The sequence below is a fragment of the Cervus elaphus genome, chromosome 25, assembly GCF_910594005.1.
Source record: "Cervus elaphus chromosome 25, mCerEla1.1, whole genome shotgun sequence".
Classification (NCBI taxonomy): domain Eukaryota; kingdom Metazoa; phylum Chordata; class Mammalia; order Artiodactyla; family Cervidae; genus Cervus; species Cervus elaphus.
The window spans coordinates 4,243,506-4,267,669 of record NC_057839.1 but is presented as its reverse complement, the minus strand read 5'-3'; the positions used below and the strand labels follow the sequence as shown (position 1 = coordinate 4,267,669).

Sequence of the window (24,164 nt, the reverse complement as noted above, 5' to 3'; positions counted from 1 at the left end):
TACTCTTCTGGGAGGCTTGCAAGCTTCATCCTCACAAGGACCTAAAATATGAAACCTGTCCTCATCTGTCTTTAATGGTTGAAGAAACTGGGTCATCTCAACTCCACACAAACAGAGGTTTTTATCTCTTTTGATCCTGGCTGAATCTCTGGTACCTCAAACAGTACCTGGCACGTAGTGATTGTGCCAAAAAAAAAAAAAAAAGACATGTTGAATAAACAAATGTAACTTTGGATATCCAGAGTCCACAGTAACAAGTGAGAAAGGCAGGATTTAGACCCAAGCAGTCTGACTCCAGAACCATGCTCTTGATCCCCATCTATACCACATCCTGAGATAACGTGAGAAGTATAAGATACAGCTAAGGTGTCATCAGTTGATATTTGTGTTATTTGGTGACCTGCCCAACCTGGCAAGGGTAAGGATGCTGAGAGGAGAGCTGTCCGTGCTTTGTCTCTCTGTGCAACCTATTTGTTTAATTGATGAGTGGGCAGGTAACAAGATACACATTTTCCCCCACCTGGCCCCATCCCACTGGGAAGGGGCTGGAGACAGGGAGGTCTCTTGATTCAGCTGTTGCCGGCTGCTGGCGGAGTAAATTAGTTTCATTTATCAGGTAGAACATCTGGTTGGGATATCAAAGACAGGATTGTATGTGAGATTAGCGTCTGCTTATTGTGTTGAAGATCACAGAGGAGGAGGGAGAGCAGCCGTCTGCCCCCCGGATCCTGTCCCTGCCCCCACCCTCCTATCCCATCTGCTTTCTCTTTGCTGGGATCTGGGAACCTGCTGAGGACAATGAGAGGCTTCCTGTCTTACAGGAAAAGAAATTCAAAATCTGGTTGCCAAATGGGAAATTGGCATGCCATTAGCTAATTCTGAACTCTGTCAGGGCGTTGTTTAAATGAAGTGCTTCTCATCCCCAGTATATGCATTCATCCATTCAATAGATGCTTACTATGTACTGAGCAGCCTTACAAGCACTGAGAATGTGGCAGTGACCTGGACAGACAAGTCTTGGCCTCAAGGAGCTTTGAACAACAACACACCCTACCCAGAGTGAGAAATGGCCGAAGTAAAGGGCAAGAAAGCCTTTACCCCATACCTGTTCATTATTCTCTCAGACAGGCGTTTACCATGTTAGATCCTGTTCAGTTTTCAGCTCTATGGACCCAGCCTTGGACAATCCACATGATGTCATCGCACACATGGGATCTATTAATCTATTAAAGGGAGCCATAGAGGAGACACAGAAAATGTTTAAAATAAATAAGTGTATAATAATATAACATGACATAATGAAAATGGATTAGGTAATAAAAAAAATAGGTGATAGAAAATGACTAATTTAATGTATGTAAATTGTCACTTAATTTTAAAAAAAATCAAATGCAGAAAGAAAGAAAATGTTGACTGAGATATTCAAGAGAACCTTCCAAGGACAAGGTGTTTAAGCCCAGATCGGAAAGGTGGGAAGGGAAGTCTAGGAAAGCGCTGAGGATACAGGCAGACAGGTCTGTGCCCAGAAGCCCCCACATAGACTACAGCCCACATCAGCCTCCAGAAAGTGACTTTGACCCACTGAGGCTTAGACACACCCCATGTGGACCTGTGATTCAAGCACCTCCTTTCCCCACCCTGCCTGTCGTCCCACCAGCCTCTGCTGCACTGGAGGGTCAGACATCCGCCAAGCCAAGCAGACAGTCTGGCACAGTGAGCAGTGAGACATTGATATGAATTACAAATGGGAGCCTGAGCCATCATGCTGACTTTTATTTAGTCATTAATTTGTTGAAACATTAATGAAACACACCTGTAGGCTGAGCGGGACACTTACTGCTAGTGGTATCTGGAAAATGGGGGCGTGGGTTTATCACTCCCATTTACCATTTCCTCATCCTAATATTTTGCCTCCTCAAAGACATGTCACAGCCTGGATTTGCAATCTGAGCAGGAGTCAAATCTTGGGTTAATTCAGTGTGCTCCAGGCCTCAAGAGGGAAACATTAAAAAAAAAAATCTTTCTAAGTTCCCTCCATCTCAGAGGAGGCTGGACTCAAGAGATCATCAAAGTCTGCGCCATGGATGAGATCAGAGAGAAGCCAGCAGTGTCTGTGGAGGAGCCAGACTCAAGAGGCTTCTTCCCCACACTTCCTCGGGTGTGTCAGGAGTCACCGGAGACCAGCACTTGAATAAGAGATCCAGTGTGAGGTACTCCATAGGCTGGAAAAGAGAAGAGTAAAAAGAATTCCTTGGTTCCTGGAGCTCAGAGAATAGAAAAAAGAGGCTGGAATGTAGAAGCTGCTATTACTGCAATAACAGTTCCTTGCTCCCTAGTTTTTCCAAAGAGCTGATCCTTGACTCAGCAGTCCTTGAGCCATTTGGGTAGGACCCCAGATATCCAAAGCCCTGTCTAGATGGATGATTAAAGGACTCAGTTCAGGAATTCCTTAGGATGCAACAGGATATTAAAAGGAAACATTCTGTAGGCTGGGCTCAGCCTGATCAATACCCATTGAAGACAAGAAAACACAGGCTGGCTGGCTTCCCACACGTCTTATTTATTGCCAGGGTGTGAGTCATATTAGCAGCTCCAGGAGACACCACAAAGGGACTGTGTCTTCCTATTATGGATTATTTATTGAGTGGGGCTGCCCAGGAGGAGATTAGGATGGAGTCCTTTCCTCCTTGCCTCTCAGACGGCCTGTCCCTCCAGCCTCAGAGGCGTGAGCCCACAGTCTCACTGGTGAGGAGGAGGGAAGAGGCGGGCTGGGGAAGGCAATGCTGAGATGCCACCGGAGTGGACCGAGGTGGTGACCTCCTGCGTGAAGGGGTGATAGTGGCCTCTCACGCACGGTGACCACTGTCCCCTCTGCTCTTCTCCAGGGTGCTCTACGGGAACAAGATCACGGAGATTGCCAAGGGACTATTTGACGGGCTGGTGTCCCTACAGCTGCTGTGAGTAGGAACTTTGTCACTAGTATTGTCTCTAGAACTGTTTACAGGCTCTTTTCTGCAAACCTTGAGCCATGCTCTGTAGAGTTCTTTTGACTTTGTGCTCATTAAAAGGAAAAAAGAAATTGTTTTGAGGTCTCCACCCCTCACCTCCACCGCCTCATGTTGGTGGAAAGAGAGCCAGGGAGTTGGCAGAGGAAGGCTGAAGTCAGTGTAAACAAGCTAGGTGATGCAGCTTGGGAGCCTGACCCAAGCGAGAATCACTACCCTCAGGCTTGAGGGGCTAGAAATTAAGCCAGAGTCGAATCCCGCGATAATGCTCAGAATTTAGGGAACTAGAATGTTTATGCACAGTATTCCAATACTAAAGCTGAAACAGAGCTGACGGTAAACATGTGACCTTGAAGGAGGTAGGGGTGGGGCAGTGAAATAATTAGAGGCATAATCAGTGACTGGGAAAGATATCTGGGAAAGATATGGCTGAGGGGGGAAGTGTTTACTTAATTTAAAGAAGGATTTCTTGCCTCAAATTTTAAGCTCTGGGATTACTTATTTGCATTTATTTCATTCTGGTCATTTGAGCTTAAATGTTTGAAGAACATTCACTTACTAGTGAACTTACATTCACTTACTAGTAAGTTCACTTACTAGTGAACTCTATATGGAGAGGCAAGGAAAGGAATTTAGCTCATCTTGTATTTTAAGATTTTATGATCAGGCTAGAATTATCTCTGACTTGTGATCAGGTAGCCATAGCATCTATACGCATGTGCTGTGGGTGTGGGAAGTCTGTGTGTGTGTGTACATGTGTGTATACACACGCACACATCCATGTCTGCACATCATAATTCCTGTTGGTATTAGGAAATGATCTTGAGTATTCTGTGAGCAATGGACAGTACCAAGTTTCAGAGAGGTAAATGACTTGCCCTCAGTCACACAGAAAATGGGTGTGGAGGCTGGAGTAGAGCTTACGTGGCCCTCTGGCTCAGAGGGCCCCCACAACCCTGAAGAGCACCAGATGTATGTTACCAGAGGCATGCATCTGAGTGCAGATGAGTGTGTGTGTGTGTGTGTACGCGTGTGCACTCATATGTGTGCCCTTGTAAAATCACCTCCAAGTTGCAGGCCCCTTACAGAAGGGGCCGGGGCTCATCCTGCCTCCCATGTGCAGTTAAGTGAAGCTCCATCACAAGCTTGCTGACAATGTAGTCAAGTTTTATCTCTAGATGGGTGGGCAGTCAGGAATAAGGGTGGATAGAAGAAGGTCCACAAGGCATGTCACATGGGGACACCCAAGATTCTTCAAGAAAAAGGCAGTGAGGCTTTTCCTTTAGCCTTTTCTTCCCACATCTCTGCTCTCTACCCTTTCTGTGCCCTGTAAGACTCAGCCCTGGACAGAATCTCCTCACTCAGTATTGGCACATGAACCACGCCTGAATGAGGTGGCCAGCGAGTTTTCAGGCAGTATATCCATCACAGCACTGGGCAGGCTTGTTTCAGCAAAGAGGAAAGCCAGAGAAAGAAAATTCTGTGTCTTTTTCTCTGCTTCCTCTTTGTCCAGCCCTGCACACCTCTGTCTCCCTCTGTGTGGCTCTGTGTACCTATCAGTGGTCAAGGGTCGCAGCCCTCGGTGGGCCTTTGTGGCTATTTGTTACAATGATATGTCAGGGCTCTGCAGGGAGCTGGGGGGTTTCACAGATGGTATTCTTTGCTTGGAGCAAAGAAAATGTTAGTTATAACTGCCACCAGAAGGCCAGTTGGCTGTACCTATTAATCCCCTGCCAGAAGATAACAATAGGGTGGCCTAGAGGGAGATTCGGAGGTATTGTGTTTCGCTGGACTGGGGTAAATATCCTTTTACAGTCATGTTTTGATTGTTGAAAGCTATATGCCCTTGTAGGCATTAAGGAGAAACATAGCATGCGTCAAAGTGCCTGGCACGGTGCAGGGCAAGCAGCAGAAGTGTCATAAAGTCACGTCCGGGGCCGCGTTTCTTGCCGCTCGCTCTGCTGATGTGTCTGCTGTCTCACCTGCCGGGTCAGGCCTCGGGCGCGGCACTAAGGAGTTGCGTTGCGGTGTATGGGCTTCTCTCTGGTGGTGGCGCCTGAGCTTGGTTGCCCCACAGCATGTGGGGTCTTAGTTCCTTGATCACAGATCAAACCCCCATCCCCCACATTGGAAAGCAGATTCTTAACCCTTGGACCATCAAGGAAGTCCTGAATGCATGTTTTTTAAAGGAACTGGATTCCAGCTCCCAGCCAAGGGCAGTCATAAGATGACCAGAGCTTTGCATGGGCCGGGAAAAAACTCTGATTGCATCTCGCTACTTTGAGCTGATGGAGTTGAATATCTGGGAGTGAAGACAAAGCTTTCCCCTTCTCTCAAGACCAAGAGTTGACACAACTCAAGTTCCTCACTCTCCAGAAAGAACCAGCAACTATAGCCGTTATTGGGCTCTGACCTGGTGTTGAGCAATTAGAAAGCAGATTCTGATTAGATCTAATGTAGCGTTCTGCCCTCCATAGATAGGATTTCTTCTTGTTAGACTGGAGACATTCTGATAAGAAGGCTCTGATTAGAATACCCTGCTAGCCTGGGAAATTTCCTTTCCTTTTATTTAAAGCTTCCTGCAAGGGTTTTGTGTTTTTTCTTCTCTCTCCGTCTCTCAAACTATGGTTGCATCACAGAGCAACTGTATTCGTTGGAAGAACTGCTGCTGAAGCTGAAGCTCCATTACTTTGGCTGTCTGATGTGAAGAGCGAACTCATTGGAAAAGACCCTGATGCTGGGAAAGGTTGAGGGCAGGAGGAGAAAGGGGCAACAGAGGATGAAATGGTTGGACAGCATCATCGACTCAACAGACATGAGTTTGAGCCAACTCCAGGAGATAGTGAAAGACAGGGAAGCCTGGCAGTTGCAGTCCATGGGGTCACAAAGAGTCAAACACAACTTAGTGACTGAAAAACAACAGCAAAAAGCCAAGCTGTCTCTGTCATCCAAAATGATCTTGGATGTTTCCTTTCTGACACTTAAAAAAAAAAAGACTTTTTGTTTTATATTGGAGTGTAGCTGATTAACAATGTGATAGCTTCAGGTGGACAACAAAGGAACTCAGCCATGCAAATAGATGTATCCATTCTCCCCCAAACTCCCTTTCAAGCCAGGCTGCCTCGTAACAGTGAGCAGAGTTCTCTGTGATATATATAGTACGACCTTGTTGGTTAACCATTTTAAATATAGCTGGCCCTTCTTTGTAAATTCCCACGTGCCCGTACTTTTCATGTTGTACACATCAAATTAGAGTAAAAAGATGACTGTAAACAAGAGACAGCCCCTCTGTTTCCATGACCAGCACACTATATTACAATAAACAGAGTCCATGCTCAACCCGTAATAAAGCAGGTGTGTTGTGGTTAGTTGTCCTGCCCGCCCATCCCCTCTTTCCCTGTGTCTAAAGTTTTCAGCCATCCTACCACACTAGGCCAGCCTGTTAGGTACCCAGCCCTCCTGGGTCATCTTCTTGCCCTGCTTCTTTGGGCAGACGGCCAACACTAATGGGAAACTCACTCTTCAGAGTTTCTCAGCGGCTGCAGCAAACAGGTCTCCATGAACAAGCTTCAGCAGCCCTGGGAAGGGACCGCACGTCCAGTACCCTGTCTTCTGGGTGTCAGCCTCGCAAGAGTCACCTCCTTTAGCTGGAGTTCCAAAATCTGCAGAGCTTCCCAGACAGCTTCTCACCCAACTGGTATGGAATCCTGTCCCGCACACCCTGGCACAAACCCCGCGCTCTTGTGCTGATGGGTTCTGTGGTGGGTTCTCCCAGCGTACTGACAAGGTCAGGAAGCGCTTTCTCTTTTTTTAACTTTGCGTTTTGTATTGGAGTCTAACTGATTCACAAAGTTGTGATAGCTCCAGGCAGACACGAAGGGACCCCAGCTGTTTCTTATACTAAACCTCAGTCATGGCTCCCGCAAAACTCAGAAAAGGCTATTCTCAATTCTTCGTGTGTTTGAAAATAGTATGTCTCCCTGTAATTAATCCTAAAAGATTCAGTTCCTGCAGACTTCCATCTGCATAAATACTGACTACAGACTTAAAAGTACAGACTTTCATCTGTATAAACACACGTTTGTTGTTTAGTTGGAACAACCCTTATGATCTTTGAGGGTGTGAACGAATCTGCCGGCTTTCTTCCTTGAAACAGGCTGCTAGGACGCAAGTCAGGGGCCCAGTTGGGGAAGAAGTGTGTTGAGAGATTCCATTGTAAGCTGCGGAGAACTGAAACTGCCCACATGGAGACATCTCAGAGCCACGGCTAGCACAGGACACGGCACTGGATGTGTCTTCCCAACCCTGATCACCTGAGAAGTGACCTGTCCTCTTCCCCCAGGCTTCATCCACCTTCTTTATCACTGGAAACTTAGTGTGAAGGCTTAGATTTTCACCATGCCCTCTGCCCACCCTGGCTCCTGGGCTCATGGAGATTGTGGTCCTGAGTGTGTCCAGCCAAAATGTCCCCAGATTTGTGACTTTGCAGCTCAGGAGTTGGTCCTCCCTAATTATAATTTTTTGGGCTCTGAAATCACTGCAGATGGTGACTGCAGCCATGAAATTAAAAGACGCTTACTCCTTGGAAGGAAAGTTATCACCAACCTAGACAACATATTAAAAAGCAGAGACATTACTTTGCCAGCAAAGGTCTGCCTAGTCAAGGCTATGGTTTTTCCAGTGGTCATGTATGGATGTGAGAGTTGGACTGTGAAGAAACCTGAGCGCCAAAGAATTGATGCTTTTGAACTGTGGGGTTGGAGAAGACTCTTGAGAGTCCCTTGGACTGCAAGGAGATCCAACCAGTCCATCCTAAAGAAGATCAGTCCTGGGTGTTCATTGGAAGGACTGATGTTGAAGCTGAAAGTCCAATACTTTGGCCACCTCATGCGAAGAGTTGACTCATTGGAAAAGACCCTGATGCTGGGAGGGACTGGGGGCAAGAGGAGAAAGGGATGACAGAGGATGAGATTGCTAGATGGCATCACTGACTCAATGGACATGAGTTTGAGTAAACTCCAGGAGTTGGTGATGGACAGGGAGGCCTGGCATGCTGTGATTCATGGGGTCGCAAAGAATTGGACACGACTGAGTGACTGAAAACTGAACTGAATGCAGGGGAAGCAAGCAGCAAGCATGTCTCCAGAGCTGTCACTTCTTCCTTGGATGGATGGTATCACGCTGCAGTGTTACAGCCCCCCCGGGGGTCAGTGCATTCAGTTAGTGCTCACTGATTGCACGGCACACATGGGAGAGGCACTCATCGGGGGTGGGCAGTCATTTGAGGTGGAAGCTTTCTCATAAATCCTGGCTCCAGTCGATGTTAAACCTGCTCCAGGAGGTCTTAACCCAAGCCAGGCTGTCTTGGGGCTAGGAGAAGTTAAGACAACCCAGGCACCTGTTGTTTGATTTTCTTGGAAGGCAGACAAGACCATTGAAGGGTCTTGGAGTTTTCCAAGCAACCTGCCAATTACAGGGCAGTGAGCAAAACTTAACTCCCTATAGCTCACTTTCCCTCACCAGCTATTTCACTAGTATAGCTACCGCTGCTAATAATAACAGCTAATATTTATTGAAGACTTAATATGCTCCAGAACCTGTGCTAATCAGTTTCATGTACGTCACCTCCTCTAACCTTTACAACCATGCCAAGAGGAAGGTATTGTTGAGAGGCTCATTTTACGGATGTAGAAACTCAGCAACTGATGACGTAGGTAACTTGGCCATTGCGTGTAAGTGACGGAGCAATGGAACCTGAGCACCCTGAAGGTGGAGCCAGACGTCTGCATCTGAGCCAGTCACGAGCCAATCTGCAGAGCTAGTTTGGTGATACACGAAACAAGAATTCCTCAAGCCAAGGAGAAAGCAGCGTGGGACTGCTAGTTACTCAGCTCCTCCTGTTAGCCTCAGTCTAAATCACGGGCCCCCCATCTCCTGTGCACTTCCTCGAGGTCACTGTCCTCATCCCACCAAAGTTTGCCCTGAACTCAGTGAGAGGCCAGTCAAGAAGCTGCTTGTTTTTAAAGACTGGGCTGACGGGAGATGATGAGAATTCTCTCCAGAAGTAGAAGCAGGCTTACTTTGTAATGCGTTCCTCTTATTTTTGTTTTTTAATTTACTTGTCTGCGCCAGGTCTTAGTTGCAGCAAGATCTTTGTTGCCGAGTGCAGAACCTCGCTGAGGCACGTGGGATCTTTAGTCGTGGCATTCAAACTCTTAGTATCCTAGTTCCCTGTTATTGATCAGCTGCTAAGCCGGGTCCCACTCTTTGTGACCCCATGGACTGCAGCACACCAGGCTTCCCTGTCCTTCACCATCTCCCAGAGTTTGCTCAAACTCCTGTCCATTGAGTTGGTGATGCCATCAACCATCTCATCCTCTGTTGCCCCTTCCCCTCCTGCCCTCAATCTTTCCCAGCATCAGGGTCTTTTCCAATGGGTCTTGGGTCTTTTCTTTTCTTCGCATCAGGTGGCCAAAGTATTGGAGCTTCAGCTTCAGCATCAGTCCTTCCAGTGAATATTCAGGACTGATTTCCTTTAGGAATGACTCGTTTGATCTTCTTGCAGTCCAAGGGACTCTCAGGAGTCTTCTCCAGCATGACCAGGGATCAAACCCAGGCCTCCTTCATCGGGAGTGTGGAGTCTTAGCCAGGAAAGTCCCTGTCACGCATTGTTGTTTTTTTTTTTTTGGCTGCTCTGGGTCTTCCTTGCTGCACGCAGGCTTTCTCTAGTTGCGGCGAGCAGGGACTGCCCTCTTAGAGTGTGGCGCACAGGCTTCTCACTGCAGTGGCTTCTCACTGCAGAGCTCCGGATCTAGGGCACACGGGCTTCAGTAGTTGCGGCCGCCACAGGGGTTTTAGTAGTTGTGTCCCATGAACTTGGTTGCTCTGAAGTATGTGGAATCTTCTTGGATCAGGGATTGAACCTGTAACTTCTGCATTGGCAGGCGGATTCTTTACCACTGAGTCACCAGGGAAGCCTTGTCATGCATTCTTGAGGGAGGAATTCTTCCCTCTCTTGTGTATCTGGAGCTTCCTAAGGGAAACTGAGTCTCTTAGGGAGACTTAAATTTTGGAATCATTCAATGCTTTGGTCATTGAGTGAATGGTTTATCCTTCTTAAAGGGTTTATCCCTCTTAAAGGACTGATTCAGAGCTAGGTAGCAATCAGATAGGCAAGTGTGACCCTAGTAGCTGTTAGGGAAGAAAGAAGCAAGCCAGATCACACAAGCCCTCCATCTCCTGAGACCAGGTGCTGGCTCCCTCGTATGATTTGTCAGTATGTCAGCTTCCCTCTGGTTGCCTTGCATGCATGCTCAGTTGTGTCTGACTCTTTGGGACCCCGTGGACTGTAATCCACCAGGCTTCTTTGTCCATGGGATTTCCCAGGAAAGAATCCTAGAGTGGTTTGCCACTTCCTACTCCAGAGGATCTTCCCAACCTGGGGGTTGAACCTGCATCTCCAGTGTCTCCTGCATTGCAGGCAGGTTCTTTACTCACTGAACCACCGGGAAGCCTCAGGAGGTTACCAAAGGTCAAAATAAATCCCTCATATTTCATATGGGAGGGATGAGAGCATGTTTATTCTAAGACAAGAGAGTAGCCCTTATTATACTTAGTAGATAAAGAGTTTCAGGATGGCAGAGGGTTAATTCTAAAGAAAAGATTTTAAAAGGGAAGATACAAAGGGGTCAACTCTAAATACTGCAGCTTAATCAGGGTCCAGAATGACTCCCTAGTTGGCATCCTCACTAATAGTTTATGCCAGTGCTTAATGGTGGGAAACACTCACAGGGACACACTGACTTTTTGTTTTCATAACAGAGCTTTTGCAGCCCATCCCTTTTTACTGGAATATAATTGCTTTACGGTGCTGCGTTGGTCTCTGCTGGACATGTGCGTGTATCCCCTCCCTTCCGAACCTCACTCCCACCCACCCCACCCCACAGGGGCTGAGCTCTCTGCGCCTTTAGCAGCATCCCACTAGCTGTCTATTGTCGCAATGCGGCATGTACACGTCTGGGGCTTCCCAGGTGGCTCAGTGGTAAAGACCCTGCCTGCCGATGCAGGAGACACGGGTTTGATCCCTGAGTTGCAAAGATCCCCTGGAGGAGGGTATGATGACCCACTCCAGGATTCACGCCTGGAGAATCCCATGGACAGAGAAGCCTGGCGGGCTGCAGCTCATAAGGCCGCACAGAGTCGGACGCGACTCAAGCTCAGACATGACTAAAGTGACTTCGCATGCGTGCACATAGACATGTCAGTTCTAATCTCCCAATTCTTCCCACCCTCTCCTACCCCCACTGTGTCCACATATCCATTCTCTATGTCTGCATCTCTTTTCCTGCCCTGGAAATAGGTTCATCTGTACCATTTTTTTCTAGATTCCATTTATATGCGTTAACACACAGTATTTGTTTTTTTCTTTCTGACTTACTTCATTCTATATGACAGACTCTAGGTCCATCCACATCTCTGTATGACCCAGCAATCCCACCACTGGGCATCTAGCCTGTAACCTATTCTTGAAAAATGATTCCCCTACTGGAGGAGGCAGAGAAAGTGTTATGCCCTGAGGTCGTGGGTACCATCTTTCCCCTCCATAGCATGATAAACATCTGAGTGTTTATGAAACAGAAAGTGACCACGCCCGCCTCCCCCCCCCTGCCCCCACCTCACTTTAAGAAAAGGAGGTTCCATGAAGCACCCAGGTTCCTGGCAGGAACCTGGGCTCATCCTCCTGTCCCATCTCTTTCCTGGGAGGGCTTCACTTATTCTCCAGGAAGTGGCCACTACCCTCTTTCTTGACACCAGTTTCCTAAGAACTCCTTGTGCATTGGGGTTTGCTTTATGCTTTTGGCATTTGCAGACAAACACAGTATAAGTAGGAGGAATAGCCTTAAGCTGCTGTCTTCCGCAAACCTGCGGGCAGATGTGGAGAATATAAATACCACTCAAATGAGAGCTCAGGCCACTGAATCAACGTGTGAACCACTGGCGTTGCCAAGGTGATTTTGATGAAGTTTATCATTAAACCTGACTCCAGATGTTGGTGTTTTCTCCACCTCGTGGCAAAGGCTGTGAGCTCACGGGAATCTTAGTGGAGGAAGGGATGTGGGCAAGGGCAGAGCCAATCATGAGAAAGAATAGCTGCTGTCAAGTGAACCCCAAACATGTGGCCTCCTCAGGGGGACTGGGGGTGGGGGTCAGGGTGAACCTCACTTCCCTTCTATGGCCCATCTCCTCCTATTCCCTGGACCCTGAGTGGAGGAGGCTACAAGCTGCTGTGAGTGATGGAAGCCCCTGGGATTCTTCCGGTCAAGCCAGGCCTGACCCGCAGCAGGCGTGGAGGCAGGGGCCCTTCCTCAGCCCAGACCCAGGACTCTGGATATTTCATTCCCACCTCTCTCCACCCCAGGCTCCAGCTCTGACACTCTCCATGGCTTCTGTTGCCCACCTTGCTTTTTCTGCTGGAAAGGATACTCTCTCAGCAGCATTCTTAGGTTGGTTAGTCCATGGGCTGAGTGCTAATACCTCTTGACATGGAACATGTGTGGAAGCTGAAAGTGCTCCGTGAAGAGGGGGGTGGCAGAGTGCCTCAGAGCTGACGGTTAGACGCACATCAGAAGCGATGTGTTTGCGCCGCTCGCCTTGATCTCCTCTGAGGGGAGCAGCTCTGTGCTTTCCTTTCATTGTAGGATCATCACTAAGTTAATGGGAGTGGCTACAAAAAAACCTACTTCTACCTCCTCCCATAAGCTTCAGGCACTTCCCACAGTCGGAGGAGGAGCAAAGTCTTTGAACGACAATAGCATGGATCCAAATCTCGACCTACCACTTACTAGTTGTGCCACTTCAGTCACAGGCACTTGGACTTTTTGTGTGCCAGAGGTGTCATCTGTCGGACGGAGGGGGCACTCACCTCCTGAGGCTGTCGGGAGATTCAGGAGGTGAATATTTGTAAAGGGCTGGGGGAGTGCCTGGCCATACATAGTGTTTATTACCTGTTAGGTCATGTGGCCCCAGGTTCACCTGACAGGATCATCTCAACCCCTCCTCCCCACCAACCTCCATCTCTTTTCTGTTTAGATGACCTCTGAGTTTCCTTTGGGAGGTGGGTCTGGGAGCAGATGGCCCTGATAGATGGTTGGATCTGCTTCTGGGGAAATATTTATGAACAGAATATACCTCCAACCCCTTCCCCCTCACTGGATACAACAGGCCATCAAGCTGAGACCTAGTTGGGGTATCGAAACTTGGCCCTTGAGTACCAGGTTGTCTCTTGGACGAGGTGAACTGGAGCATCCCGTCTTGCATAAGGGATGCTGTTGTCTCTGCTTTGTTGCTGTCCCCTGGTCTGCCTTGTGTGAGAAGTCGGGAGCACAGGCCTCAAGGCCTCCTGTGCAAGGAAAGAAGCACAGGGCCAAGTAGCAGCTCCCCAGTCAGCATTTAGGCAGCGGTCTCTGAAGGTTGAGACCCTGCTTTGTACAGGTGCAGGCCACTCAGGGAAGAGCCTGCCTTTGTGCCTGTGGAAGTTTAGTGAGTGTTTCAGAGGGCATCCCATCCCACCCGCCTGGTGCCGGGGCCTCCCTAAGAGCCAGCGGGACTCCTGAGGCCTCTTCACAGCCAAGAGGCAAGCAGTCTTCCAGACCCAGCCAGACCTGGATCAGCCTGAAGTGTGCCCAGGTGCATTTCCAAGCTAGCAAAAGTAGCTCCCCAGGGACAGGGATCACCTTCCACCAAGTACAGGGGCAGAGTACGGGTTTTTCTCTCCGTGTGGTGGGCGAGGCATGAACTTTGCCCCCAGGTGGGCTGGAGCCTCGCTGTCACCTTGGTTAAATCCACCACCACGCTGACCCTCGATTTCTTCATCCTCCAAATGAGGACAATCGTAATGCGGGTGAAAGGAAACACTACATGAAAAGTGCTTTGGAAAAGCCTCATACAGGGCTGCTCACAAAGCTGCGGTCTCTCGAGACAATGCTACATTATTATCAATTCACACAGTGGCTATACCACTGCTCCTCAAAGGGGGATGAACCGGGACAGAGGGAGCGACCTTGATGGAGGAAGAGACAGAATCAATCCCTCCACTGAAAGAGGGAGAAGGCTTGTGTTCTCAACTTCTTACAGAATTTCTGAACCCCATTTCAAATAGTTAGTTACTGTCTCTTTGCTCCAACATGGGGTGGGTTTTTTTTATTTAGTGTTTTTAGGGTGTTTGTTGTTTTTTTTAATTCCCCTGCAGCTCTTGTCCTCATGCCAGATAGCTCAGAGATCCTTTTATGGAAGCCAGACTGAGCTGAGTGGCTGCCAACCTTCCTCCCAGAGGAGACAGGACAGAAGGACAGGCTGTTAGATGCTGCCGCTGCTGGCGATCAGTGAGGCAGTCCTGGGCATCTAAATCTGGATAAGCAGCTTAATTTTATCTCTCCCTGCACCTATGCGTCTTGCCTTAGGGAGCCAAGCATTCCTGGGAGAGAATAAGTGACCCGGAGGCGCTGCCCCTTTGTGTTTCTTTCTGCTCCTTCTGCACGCGCTATCTTTGCCTCATAATTGTGCCAGCACAATTATTGTTTTGATGTCTTCCATCTTTGCGATAGCACCCCAGGCTGAGAGATCTAGGAGCGATGGGGAACAAGTAAGCATCTGTGTCAAGACAAGAAGCCTCGATAGTCCTGGTGGGTGAGGAGTGTTGCCAGAGTGGCCTGCAGTCTGGTTGCCCTTTCAAGGCGGATCGGAGCTCCACTCCACTCTCCCCATGGCCACCCTCCTTATCTGGTGTCTAGCATTCCCCAGAGTTCTGCAGTCTGGCTTTGTGAATCTGCCCTCGGGTCTCCAATTTCAGTTCCTACTCAGACAAGGTAGGGAGAATAAGCTTGAGTTGTTGTTCAGCTGCTGAGTCATGTCCAACTCTTTGAGACCCCACAGACTGCAGCATGCCAGGCTCCTCTGTCCTCCACTATCTCCCAGAGTTTGCTCAGATTCACGTCCGTTGAGTCCATGGTGCTGTATAACCACCTCATCCTCCGCCTGCCTCTCCTCCTGCCTTCAGTCTTTCCCAGCATCAGGGTCTTTTCCAGTGAGTCGGCTCTTCACATCACGTGGCCAAAGTCCCAGAGCTCCAGCTTCAGCCTCAGCCCACTTGAGAGGGGCCAGCACTAGGGAAGGGTGAGGGCGGTGGCACGCAGAGCACGCGTCTTATCTAACGAGGGCAGCGCTCCGCGACTCCCTCCAGCAGACCCAGTGTGACTAGAACGTCTGTTTTGGTTTTTTTCCAGGAGAAAATAAAGACCTTTTATGTTGTCTGTGTGTGTGTGTGTGTGTGTGTGTGTGTGTGTGTGTGACAGAGAGAGACAGAAATATCCAGATTTTTTAATTAAAATATAGTTAAGTTACAGTGTTGTATTTGTTTCTGTTATACAGCAAAGTGATTCAGTTATACGTGTATGTGTGTATATGCATATGGTCTTTATCATATTCTTTTCCATTATAATTTGTTACAAGATATTGAATATAGTTCCCTGTGCTATGTAGTAGGACCTTGTTGTTTATCTGTTTTATATACAGTAGTTGGTATCTGCTAATCCCAAACTCTTAATTTATCAGTCCACACCCTGCTTTCCCTTTTTAGAACCGTAAGTTTGCTCTCTCTGCCTGTGAGTCTGTTTCTGTCTTGTAAATAAGTTCATTTGTGTATATTTTAGATTCCATATATAAATAGTATCATATTTTTATCTTTCTCTGTCCAACTAACTTCACTTAGTATGATAATCTTTAGGTCCATCCATATTGCTACAAATGGCATTATTTCATTCTTTTTATGACTGAGTAATGTTTCACTGTATAAATATATGTATACACCACATCTTTATCCATTCATCCGCTGATGCACATTTAGGTTGCTTCCATGTGTTGGCTGTTGTAAATAATGCCTCATGAACATTAAGGGGCATGTATCTTTTCAAGTTTTGTCTGGATATGTGTCCAGGAGTGGGATTGTTGGATCATATGGTAGTTCTATTTTTAGATTTTTGAGGAACCTACGTGCTGTTCCCCCTCGTTGCTGCACCAATTTACACTCCCACCAACAGTGTAGGAAGATGCCCTCTTCTCCACACTCTCTCCAGCATTTGTTATTCATAGGCTTGTTAATGATGGCCATTCTGACTGGTGTGAGGTGATAACCTCATGGTAATTCTGTCCCCACCTTCAGCACACTGGGAGGGCTGGATGAGGAGCGTTGCACGTGGCATGTTGCAGGGTGGTGCAGAGAGGGTTCTGTCCTTAGGTCATGAGGTTAGCATCTCTGACCTGGTCTCTTTACCTCATTCAGTATTTCCCTCAAAAGGCCCTGAATATCGAGCTTTGGAACAAATCATTTACCACTTACTTTATTTTTCTTTTTAACAAGAAAACCAAAAAATAGTTGCATGAAGCATCTATTCCTGACTCATAGGGGTTTAGCCCTACTGGACTCTCTCTCTTTTCTCCCTGTTTCTCTGTTCCATAGCATCTTCCTTGGAATGCCCCCCACCCCCGACAAATGGAGTGACTTTGAGTAAAATTTAATATACAAAGCATAGGAAATTGCTACAAAGGGATAGATAGATGGGCGGGGTAGATAAAGGACTCATAAAGAAGAAAGAAACCCTCCAGTGACCTCAGTTACCATAACTGCTTCCAGCATACTCCTTGGAAATGCATGACCTTGCACAACGCCCCTCTCTCTCCCCCAACTCTCAGCCTCAATTTCCTCACCTGTAACATGTGAGGCTGGCTTTGCCCCTCTGCCCAGGTGACTGTGAGAATAACAGGATGTCAGGAAAGCAGGTTGGAAATCATGAAAAGTCTCCTAGTAACATGAGCTTTTTTGTTCCACCGTGAGGCAGGAGGCCACCTGTGTGAACCCTTGGGAGCCCTGCCCGTTATTAGCCAGACTAAACAGGCAGCTGCCTGCCTCACACAGGATGCTCAGGGGCCCCTGGGAGGACGGAGCTGCAGCCCTGGAGAGGCGGCATGGATGGCTGAGCTCCCATGGCAGCCCCTCCGCTACCAACTCCAGTCTTCTGGACCTTGGCACCAGGGACTCTGGAGGCGAGCCAGCCATGGCGTATCTCTCGGGTCATTCCCCGGGAGGGAAGCTCTGAGCCAGTGTTGAAAAGAGGAAATTTCACAATTCAAGATTTTTGCTGGTTAGTTTAGTAACCCCTCACTTTCATTCAAGAGCGAGTGAGAAATAGTTTCACATGAATTTGAAGGGCACAGCTCATCAGTTTAGGATCATAAAGGGTTTTTAGGACCCAAAGTGCTTGCCTTGGCAGCCATGCCCTGGAAAACACTCCTGTAACCCTCAAGGCTTCACTCATGCTGAGCCAACCTTTCACCAGAAAGCTTTCTTTTACGGCTTTGTTAAAGCCACAGCAGAAGAGAGGTCCCTCGTGGATAGGAAGGCTGACCCTGGGGGATGGGTGTCACCTTAGATGAGTGTGACCCCCTGGAATTGCATCGGGAGCTGGGTGTATTTCTTAACAAATGCTTGGGCTAAGCACTAGGAATAAAGAGAAGAAGAAAATAGATATCATTTGTGTACTGACTTGAGTAGAAGGCAAATGATAAACAACAAATATCTTCTGATCACAGGTTGAGAGAAGGGCTATGAGGGGAATAAATAGGGGGTTATGACGGACAATAGTGGGGCCGCACTGGAGATGAGGTGGTCAGGGTAGGCCTGTCTGAGGGGGTGGCATCTGAGCTGAGATGCAGAGGAGGAGAAGGAGTCTCCAGATGAAAGGGGTAGAGAGCATGTTCAGAAGGCCTGGACTAAAACACGCGGCATATTTGCAGAATCACAAGGGCTCCTTCCGTGTTTGTGTGTGAGAGAGAGAGATTGAGACTGAGTATGTGCGTGCACTTATGCCTACCCATGGCTGAATTTTTTCTGGGAGGATGACCTATAGCTTTCAGCAGATTCCCAATGGGATCAGTGATCCAAAAGAATTCTGAGAAATTTTCTGAATCAAAATTACCTCTTAGTCAGCTAAAGCTTCCAAACAATTGTGCCAAAGATTTTTTTTTATAGACCTGAAGACTCTGCCTTCTGCAGTAGAAAGTGGAGTACACAGGGTGTGATTTCCAGTCTTCTTCCAAGGGCGTGGGTGCGGGGGGAGGCTCAAGGGATCGGTGTGCCACGCAACATCCATGGTGCACAGCTACCAGTGCCCGGGTGTGGTGGGAGATCCGGTGGCCAGAGGCCTTCAGGTCCCCTCTTTCTCTGGGGAGAGGGGCCCGGGCCGTCAGGAGGGTGCTGGGAGGCCGGCAGCCCCGCCCCTGCTCCACAGGCCTCACCGCAATGAAGAAGTCAGCGGCCTCTCTTCTGTCTGCAGCCTCCTCAATGCCAACAAGATCAACTGCCTGCGGGTGAACACGTTCCAGGACTTGCAGAGCCTCAGCCTGCTCTCCTTGTATGACAACAAGCTGCAGACCATCAGCAAGGGGCTCTTTGCCCCTCTGCAGGCCATCCAGACCCTGTGAGTATGTTAGGAGGGCAGCGCGGGCCAGGCAGCCGACGGCCCGGACACCGGTCCCAGAGAGCACTCGCAACCCAGGCAGAGTGGGCGTGCCCCAGAGGAGCCCCGGAGCCTGCAGCCCGAGTGAAACACCAGTAACAGCGCTAGGGGGCCCCTCCTGAGCACCCGCGCCCTGCTCGCTGCCCCACCGGGTGGCTTCCCTGTATCCAATCCACTAAGCCTCACAACCACCCCAGGAGGCAGGTGCTACTGCGATGCCCCACTTCCGTGTTAGGAAACCAAGACACAGAGAGGTGAGGTGACTTATTCAAGGTTGCGCAGATACTAAGCAGTGGGATCTGAATCCAGGCCAAGTGGCTGGCTCACCTGCTGTCTTAACCACTTTGGGTGCTGTATTCTGGGCAGGCTCCGTCTCTGCTGAAAACTCATTCCTGCCCTCCAATACCCGTCCCTCTCCACACCACAAAGCCAAGTCTCTGGTACAGGCACCTTGTACCAGAATGCAGGGGTATTTCACTTCCCTCTTTTGAGAGGAGTTCCTCACTTCCAAGCATGGCATACGTGCATGCTAGGTTGCTTTAGTCATGTCTGACTGTTTGTGACCCTATGAACCATAGCCCACCAGACTCCTCCACCCAGGGAATTCTCCAGGCCAGAATGTCAGATGTTCATAAACAGTTCCATTAGACAGATGACACCTCAGTACAGATCTCAGCCTGTGTTTCTGATGGCTCCACCCCTCAGCTTAGACCCTCACCCTAACGCCAGGCCTGGCCGTGATCCTGGGGGTTTCTGGAGGCCTTTTGAGTCACCTAGCAGTTACTGCCCCCGGAGCCAGAGACAGGAGCCGTAAAGAGTAAGGACAGCTCCATGCACTGGCCCCGATCACGTGCTGAGCACTGCACGGCGCTGTGGGGAGTTTTCTCAGTGAGCCCACGGCGCTGATGCCCCCGTGATGCTGAGGATAATAACAGCAAAACCTGCTACTATAAATGAAACACCCGCCCTGTGCCCAATGCCACACCAGCTGCCTTATGTACCACGTGTTCCTGAGCTTGGAAAATAAAATGCAGTCTGCTCTCTGCATAGACCCTAAGCCCGCAGCTTACTGTGCCTGTCGGCAGAGTCATGGGTGAGCTTTGAGACCTGCATCCTGCCCCAGGTGGGGAGGGCTAGGAAGGCTGATGCCCCAGACCGGAGGCCAGCTGTACCTTGGCTGTCTCTTGCCAACAGCAGGCCTCAGGCCCCATCCAGTGCTTGTCTGGAGGTCTTGTCTTAGGAGCCCCTGCACCCCCCGAGGCCTCCTGGGGCACTGAGGGAAGGAGCCTAGAGCTGTCCTGTCAGTGCCCATGCCGGGGGCGGTGGTGGAACAGAGCCCGAGGGCCCCCTAACGAACTCCTGTCCTTCTCGCAGCCACTTGGCCCAAAACCCGTTCGTGTGTGACTGCCACTTGAGGTGGCTGGCTGACTACCTGCAGGACAACCCCATTGAGACTAGCGGGGCCCGCTGCAGCAGCCCGCGCCGGCTGGCCAACAAGCGCATCAGCCAGATCAAGAGCAAGAAGTTCCGCTGCTCAGGTAATCAGGTTACGGGGCTGGGCCCCGGCTTCCGGCTCAGTGCAGCAGCCCCGGAGAGGCCGATAATCCAATCTGCAGGGCATCGCATGCTGCGATGGCTCCTGGGGAGCATCTCTGCAAATTAAATTGGGGAAATTCAGTTAGCCCTGCAGAAAAACAATTAGCTTATGGATTTAAAATAAAACACACACACACAATACAAGCACTGCGGGGAGGAGGGGTGCGGCTTTGGAGAGACAGAACCCAGGCAGCCACAGATCTCCAGAGCCAGGTGGAAGCGAGGCCATGAGGCAGCATGGACACATGTGCTCTTAGAGGCTATGATTGATTTCCTTAGTTTTTAGTTTCCGAACCATGCTACCCAAGTGGCAGATAGAGAAATAAATCTACCCCAGGCCAGGCTGAGGGAAGCATGCAGTCCTGGGGGCTTCCTCTTGCCCTTGAAAACCACCTTGGGAACAGCCCGTAACCGAGACATGTCTGCTCTTTCTTCCACCCCTGACGGGTGCTTGCTGATCCCGGAGAGAACCGCAGAGAGTGTTGCTCAGGAAGAAAGCACAGCCTTGCTCTCTAGTTTTCAAGCTCTCTCTAGAAACCTTCCTCCCTGCTATACCCGGAAATGAAGGAGGGAGTGAGTGGCAGGCGAATTCTCAGCTCATCTTGGAGACAGAACTTGTTCTCCGTGACACACGAGCTGGATGAACAAGCAGTTAGAAATGGCTGTCATTTGTGTTGTTTGCTACTGGAGAAAAAAAATCACCAAGCTGCACTGTGCTCCTAGTGGTGAGATGTTGATAGTGTGACGTGGTGAGGAGGGGCGAAGCCACCCCTCACCATCTCTATGTCGTCAAGAACCGGTCTTCTTCCCCTACCTGAGTGTCGTGTGTAGGTGGGTTTTCCTGGGGAGAAAGCCGGCATGGATCCGGAGAGCAGCAGGCCAACCTCCGCCTCTTCTTGTTGTTCTTATCCTCTAAGTCGGATTCTTCAGTCTGTGCCTCCAGAATGATAAACTTGGGCTGTCTTATTTTTTTCAGCAGAAACCAGTGCCTCGAGAGGGCTTGGAGGGACCCCAAGGACTCCGTGGCAGTCTGAGACACTGGTCTCAGTCTGTCTTCCCCAGAATAACAGTGCTGATCACAGAGTAGTCTCTCCCCTGAGCAGCGCTGTGCTCAGGGCTTCTAGTTGGCCTTGCTTCTTCCAGGAGTCACGTGAGATTGTTCTCGGAGGGACAGTGGTCTTGAAGCAGGATTTTATTTCCCTGTCCAGGGATTGAACCTACCTGCCAGTCCACCAGGGGCTAGAGTCCAGAAGCCAAGTTCCCTGATTCTTACCCCAGTTTGAAAGCAAAACTGTTTCAAGGAGGTAAAAACTGCAAAACAGGTACAAAGTTTATTACTAGAGACAGCACAACATATGGGAGAACACACAGAGAAACAGTTTATTCATTTAAGTTGGAAGCAAGGCAGAAATACGCAGCCGGAAAGGAGTGCGGCGTCCTGAGTGAGGAGTGGAATAAAGACAGGATTGAAGTCACCCACATCGGACAGCCTTTCCAGGCCTTTGTTCACCTTTGGCCCATTATCTTGTTTCTTTCTCCACACGGGACGGGTACCTGGACCAAGGTGTGTGTGCAAATTTTTGCCTAGATGGGTCCCACTGCAGAGGCCTATGGAAGGGTATCCACACTAATTATGGGTGGTGCCCCCTCCCTTCTGACCCCAGAGGAGCCTTCCTGTGCATGTGCAGACAGGGGAGTCTTCCTTGACCTCAGGACTGGGCACTTGATCTCTTTTCTTCAGCAGAGCTCAGCTTCTGCCACTAGCTCTGTCCTTGGTGTGTCTAGGTGAGAATAAAGCTTCGCTTTTACTCCGCTTGGCAAACATCAGGTGTCCAGCCCAGGGGCCCATCCATCTCCTCCCTCAAAAGCAGCAGGAGAGGCCCCCTTGCCACCGCAGAAGGAGCTGCGTGCTGAGAGGTGAAGGGACACCGCGGTCACAGCAGGCAAAGGGTAGGGGAGGCTCGAACGCAGGGCTGGCGCGCCCCTCCCCACCATGGAGCGCGTGGCAGTGCAGGGCCTTTGGGAAAGAGGCCCCGCTCTTGCGGCGACTGCCTCCCCAGCCTGTGGCCCCAGCCCCAGGCCCTGAGCTGCTTCCTTAGGCCCCTCCTTGGGGCCCACAGCGTGTTGGGGCGGGGGTGTGCTCTCCGTCTGTCTCTGCGCCCTGAGGCACAGCCATCTTTTCTCCAGACCCCTTCCCCATGACTTACGCCCCTCATCCCTCCCGCCCGCTCTGTTCCTACCTGTGTCTGGCCAGGGCTGAGCTAATTAGCTCTGACAAGCAGTTGTGCTGAAGAAGAGGGGTGATAAGATGCCAAGGAAGCAGGGTGCTGTCTATCCACCCCAACCCCTCAGTCTCACGGGGGTCCGGTCCTGATCTCAACATCCTGACTGACGCCAAGACCCTGGGGCATAGAGCAGGGTGGAAACAGCCCAGGAGCCAGCCATTGGCTCAGAATGACTAGGCTGGGACTGGGGATGAGGTACAGATAGGACTAATTAGGAGAAAGAGGAACCAGCCAGCAGACCTAGAGACAGTAGAGCTTAGTTCTAACTCTAGCTCTGCCGCCAGCTACCCGTGTGCACTGGACACAGAGGTCCCCAGTTTCCAGGTCGCAGACCTGTGCCCCCTGTCAGGTCAGCAGTAGCGCTAGGTTAGAAATAAAGTGCACAATACATGCGATGCCCTTGAATCGTCCACCCTGTCCCAGTCAGTGGGAAAACTGTCTTCAATGAAACCAGTCCCTGGTTCCAAAAAGGTTGGGGACCGCTCTGAGGAGCCCTGTCTTCTTTTCCTATGTGGGGTAGGAATGAGTGGGAATTTTAAAAAGGAACAAATAGGGAGGGCTTCCCTGGTGGCTCAGTGGTAAGAATCTGCCTGCCAATGCAGGAGACATAGGTTCTATCCCTGATCCAGGAAGATCCCATGTGCCTCGGAGAAACTCAGCCTGGGAGCCACAACTCCTAAGCCTGCGCTCTAAAGCCCAGGAGCCACAACTACTGAAAAAAAATATTTTTAATTAAAAAAAAAAGAAATAGGAGAAAGGGACAGGGTTTTTTGACTCACCTTGTCTAAAATATTTTTATTCATCAATACTAAGCAGAAAGATGATTCCTATAAAGGTAGAGAAAGAGCAGTGGTAATCCTGACAGCTATAGACAAGAAAGGCTGAGAAAGCTAGGTCCTGGTGAACTCTGAAGGCCTTGGCTTTGAGAGACACTGGGACCCAGACCTGCTCAGCCTTGAGGGACACAGAAGCCATGGCTCTGAAGCTCTGTGTTGCCAGGAAGCTCAAGAAGAAAGAAGGGAGGGGCAGGTGATATGTACTGGATTTGACAGATAACAAGTCTGCATTTTACTTTACCCTAAAAGCACCCCCATTGCAAAGACAGCTGATGTAATTAGGAGCCAATTTGAGGGCTGCTATTGCAATGCATAAAGCCCCTCCTTAGGCTGGGCGGTCTGGCTTCCCAGCTGCCCTGTGTCTGCCTCCATCAGCTGCATCCGATGCCCTAGGCAGCAAGATCAGGTTAGAGGTGAGTGTTGCTGGCTGGGGTAATCTGACCATCAAGTTAAGTCTTCAGAAGGCACCGTCTGGCTGCCTAAGACCCCACGTGAATCCTCAGGGGAGCACTTGGAGGTTGGAAAATATTGTCTGTCTTCTGACCTGACTCCTCCACTTTGTGTGTGGAGATTCAGTGGGCAAGAAACTCATGCTGAAAAGTACAGGGTGGCATCCTCTCTGTCCTCGTCTGCACAGAAATGGCACAGAGCAGGACACTTCTCAGGGCATCACCAAGCTTTAGAGCCCCCGGGGGTCATTCAGTTCGTGCTAGACAGCTGAGGCCAACAGCAGGAAGTCTTATCTGAAACTATAGAGTCGGACTCTCAGATGGCTCAGTGGTAGAGAATCTGCCTGCCAGTGTAGGAGGCGGGGGTTTGATCCCTGGGTCAGGAAGATCCCCTGGAGGAGGAAGTGGCAACCCATTCCAGTAT

At 49.7% G+C, this 24,164-nt stretch overlaps 1 protein-coding gene across 2 annotated transcripts in view; it reads left to right on the top strand.

The window, feature by feature from the left end:
- The window catches only part of SLIT3 (slit guidance ligand 3), a 721,395-nt gene that overhangs the window by 582,625 nt on the left and 114,606 nt on the right, over positions 1–24,164 (top strand). For both annotated transcript variants that reach the window (XM_043887427.1, XM_043887428.1), the window contains exons 12-14: positions 2,886–2,957; positions 18,392–18,535; positions 19,949–20,112. In XM_043887427.1, coding sequence (XP_043743362.1) covers positions 2,886–2,957; positions 18,392–18,535; positions 19,949–20,112 — 380 coding nt within the window. The remainder of the gene's footprint in view (positions 1–2,885; positions 2,958–18,391; positions 18,536–19,948; positions 20,113–24,164) is intronic.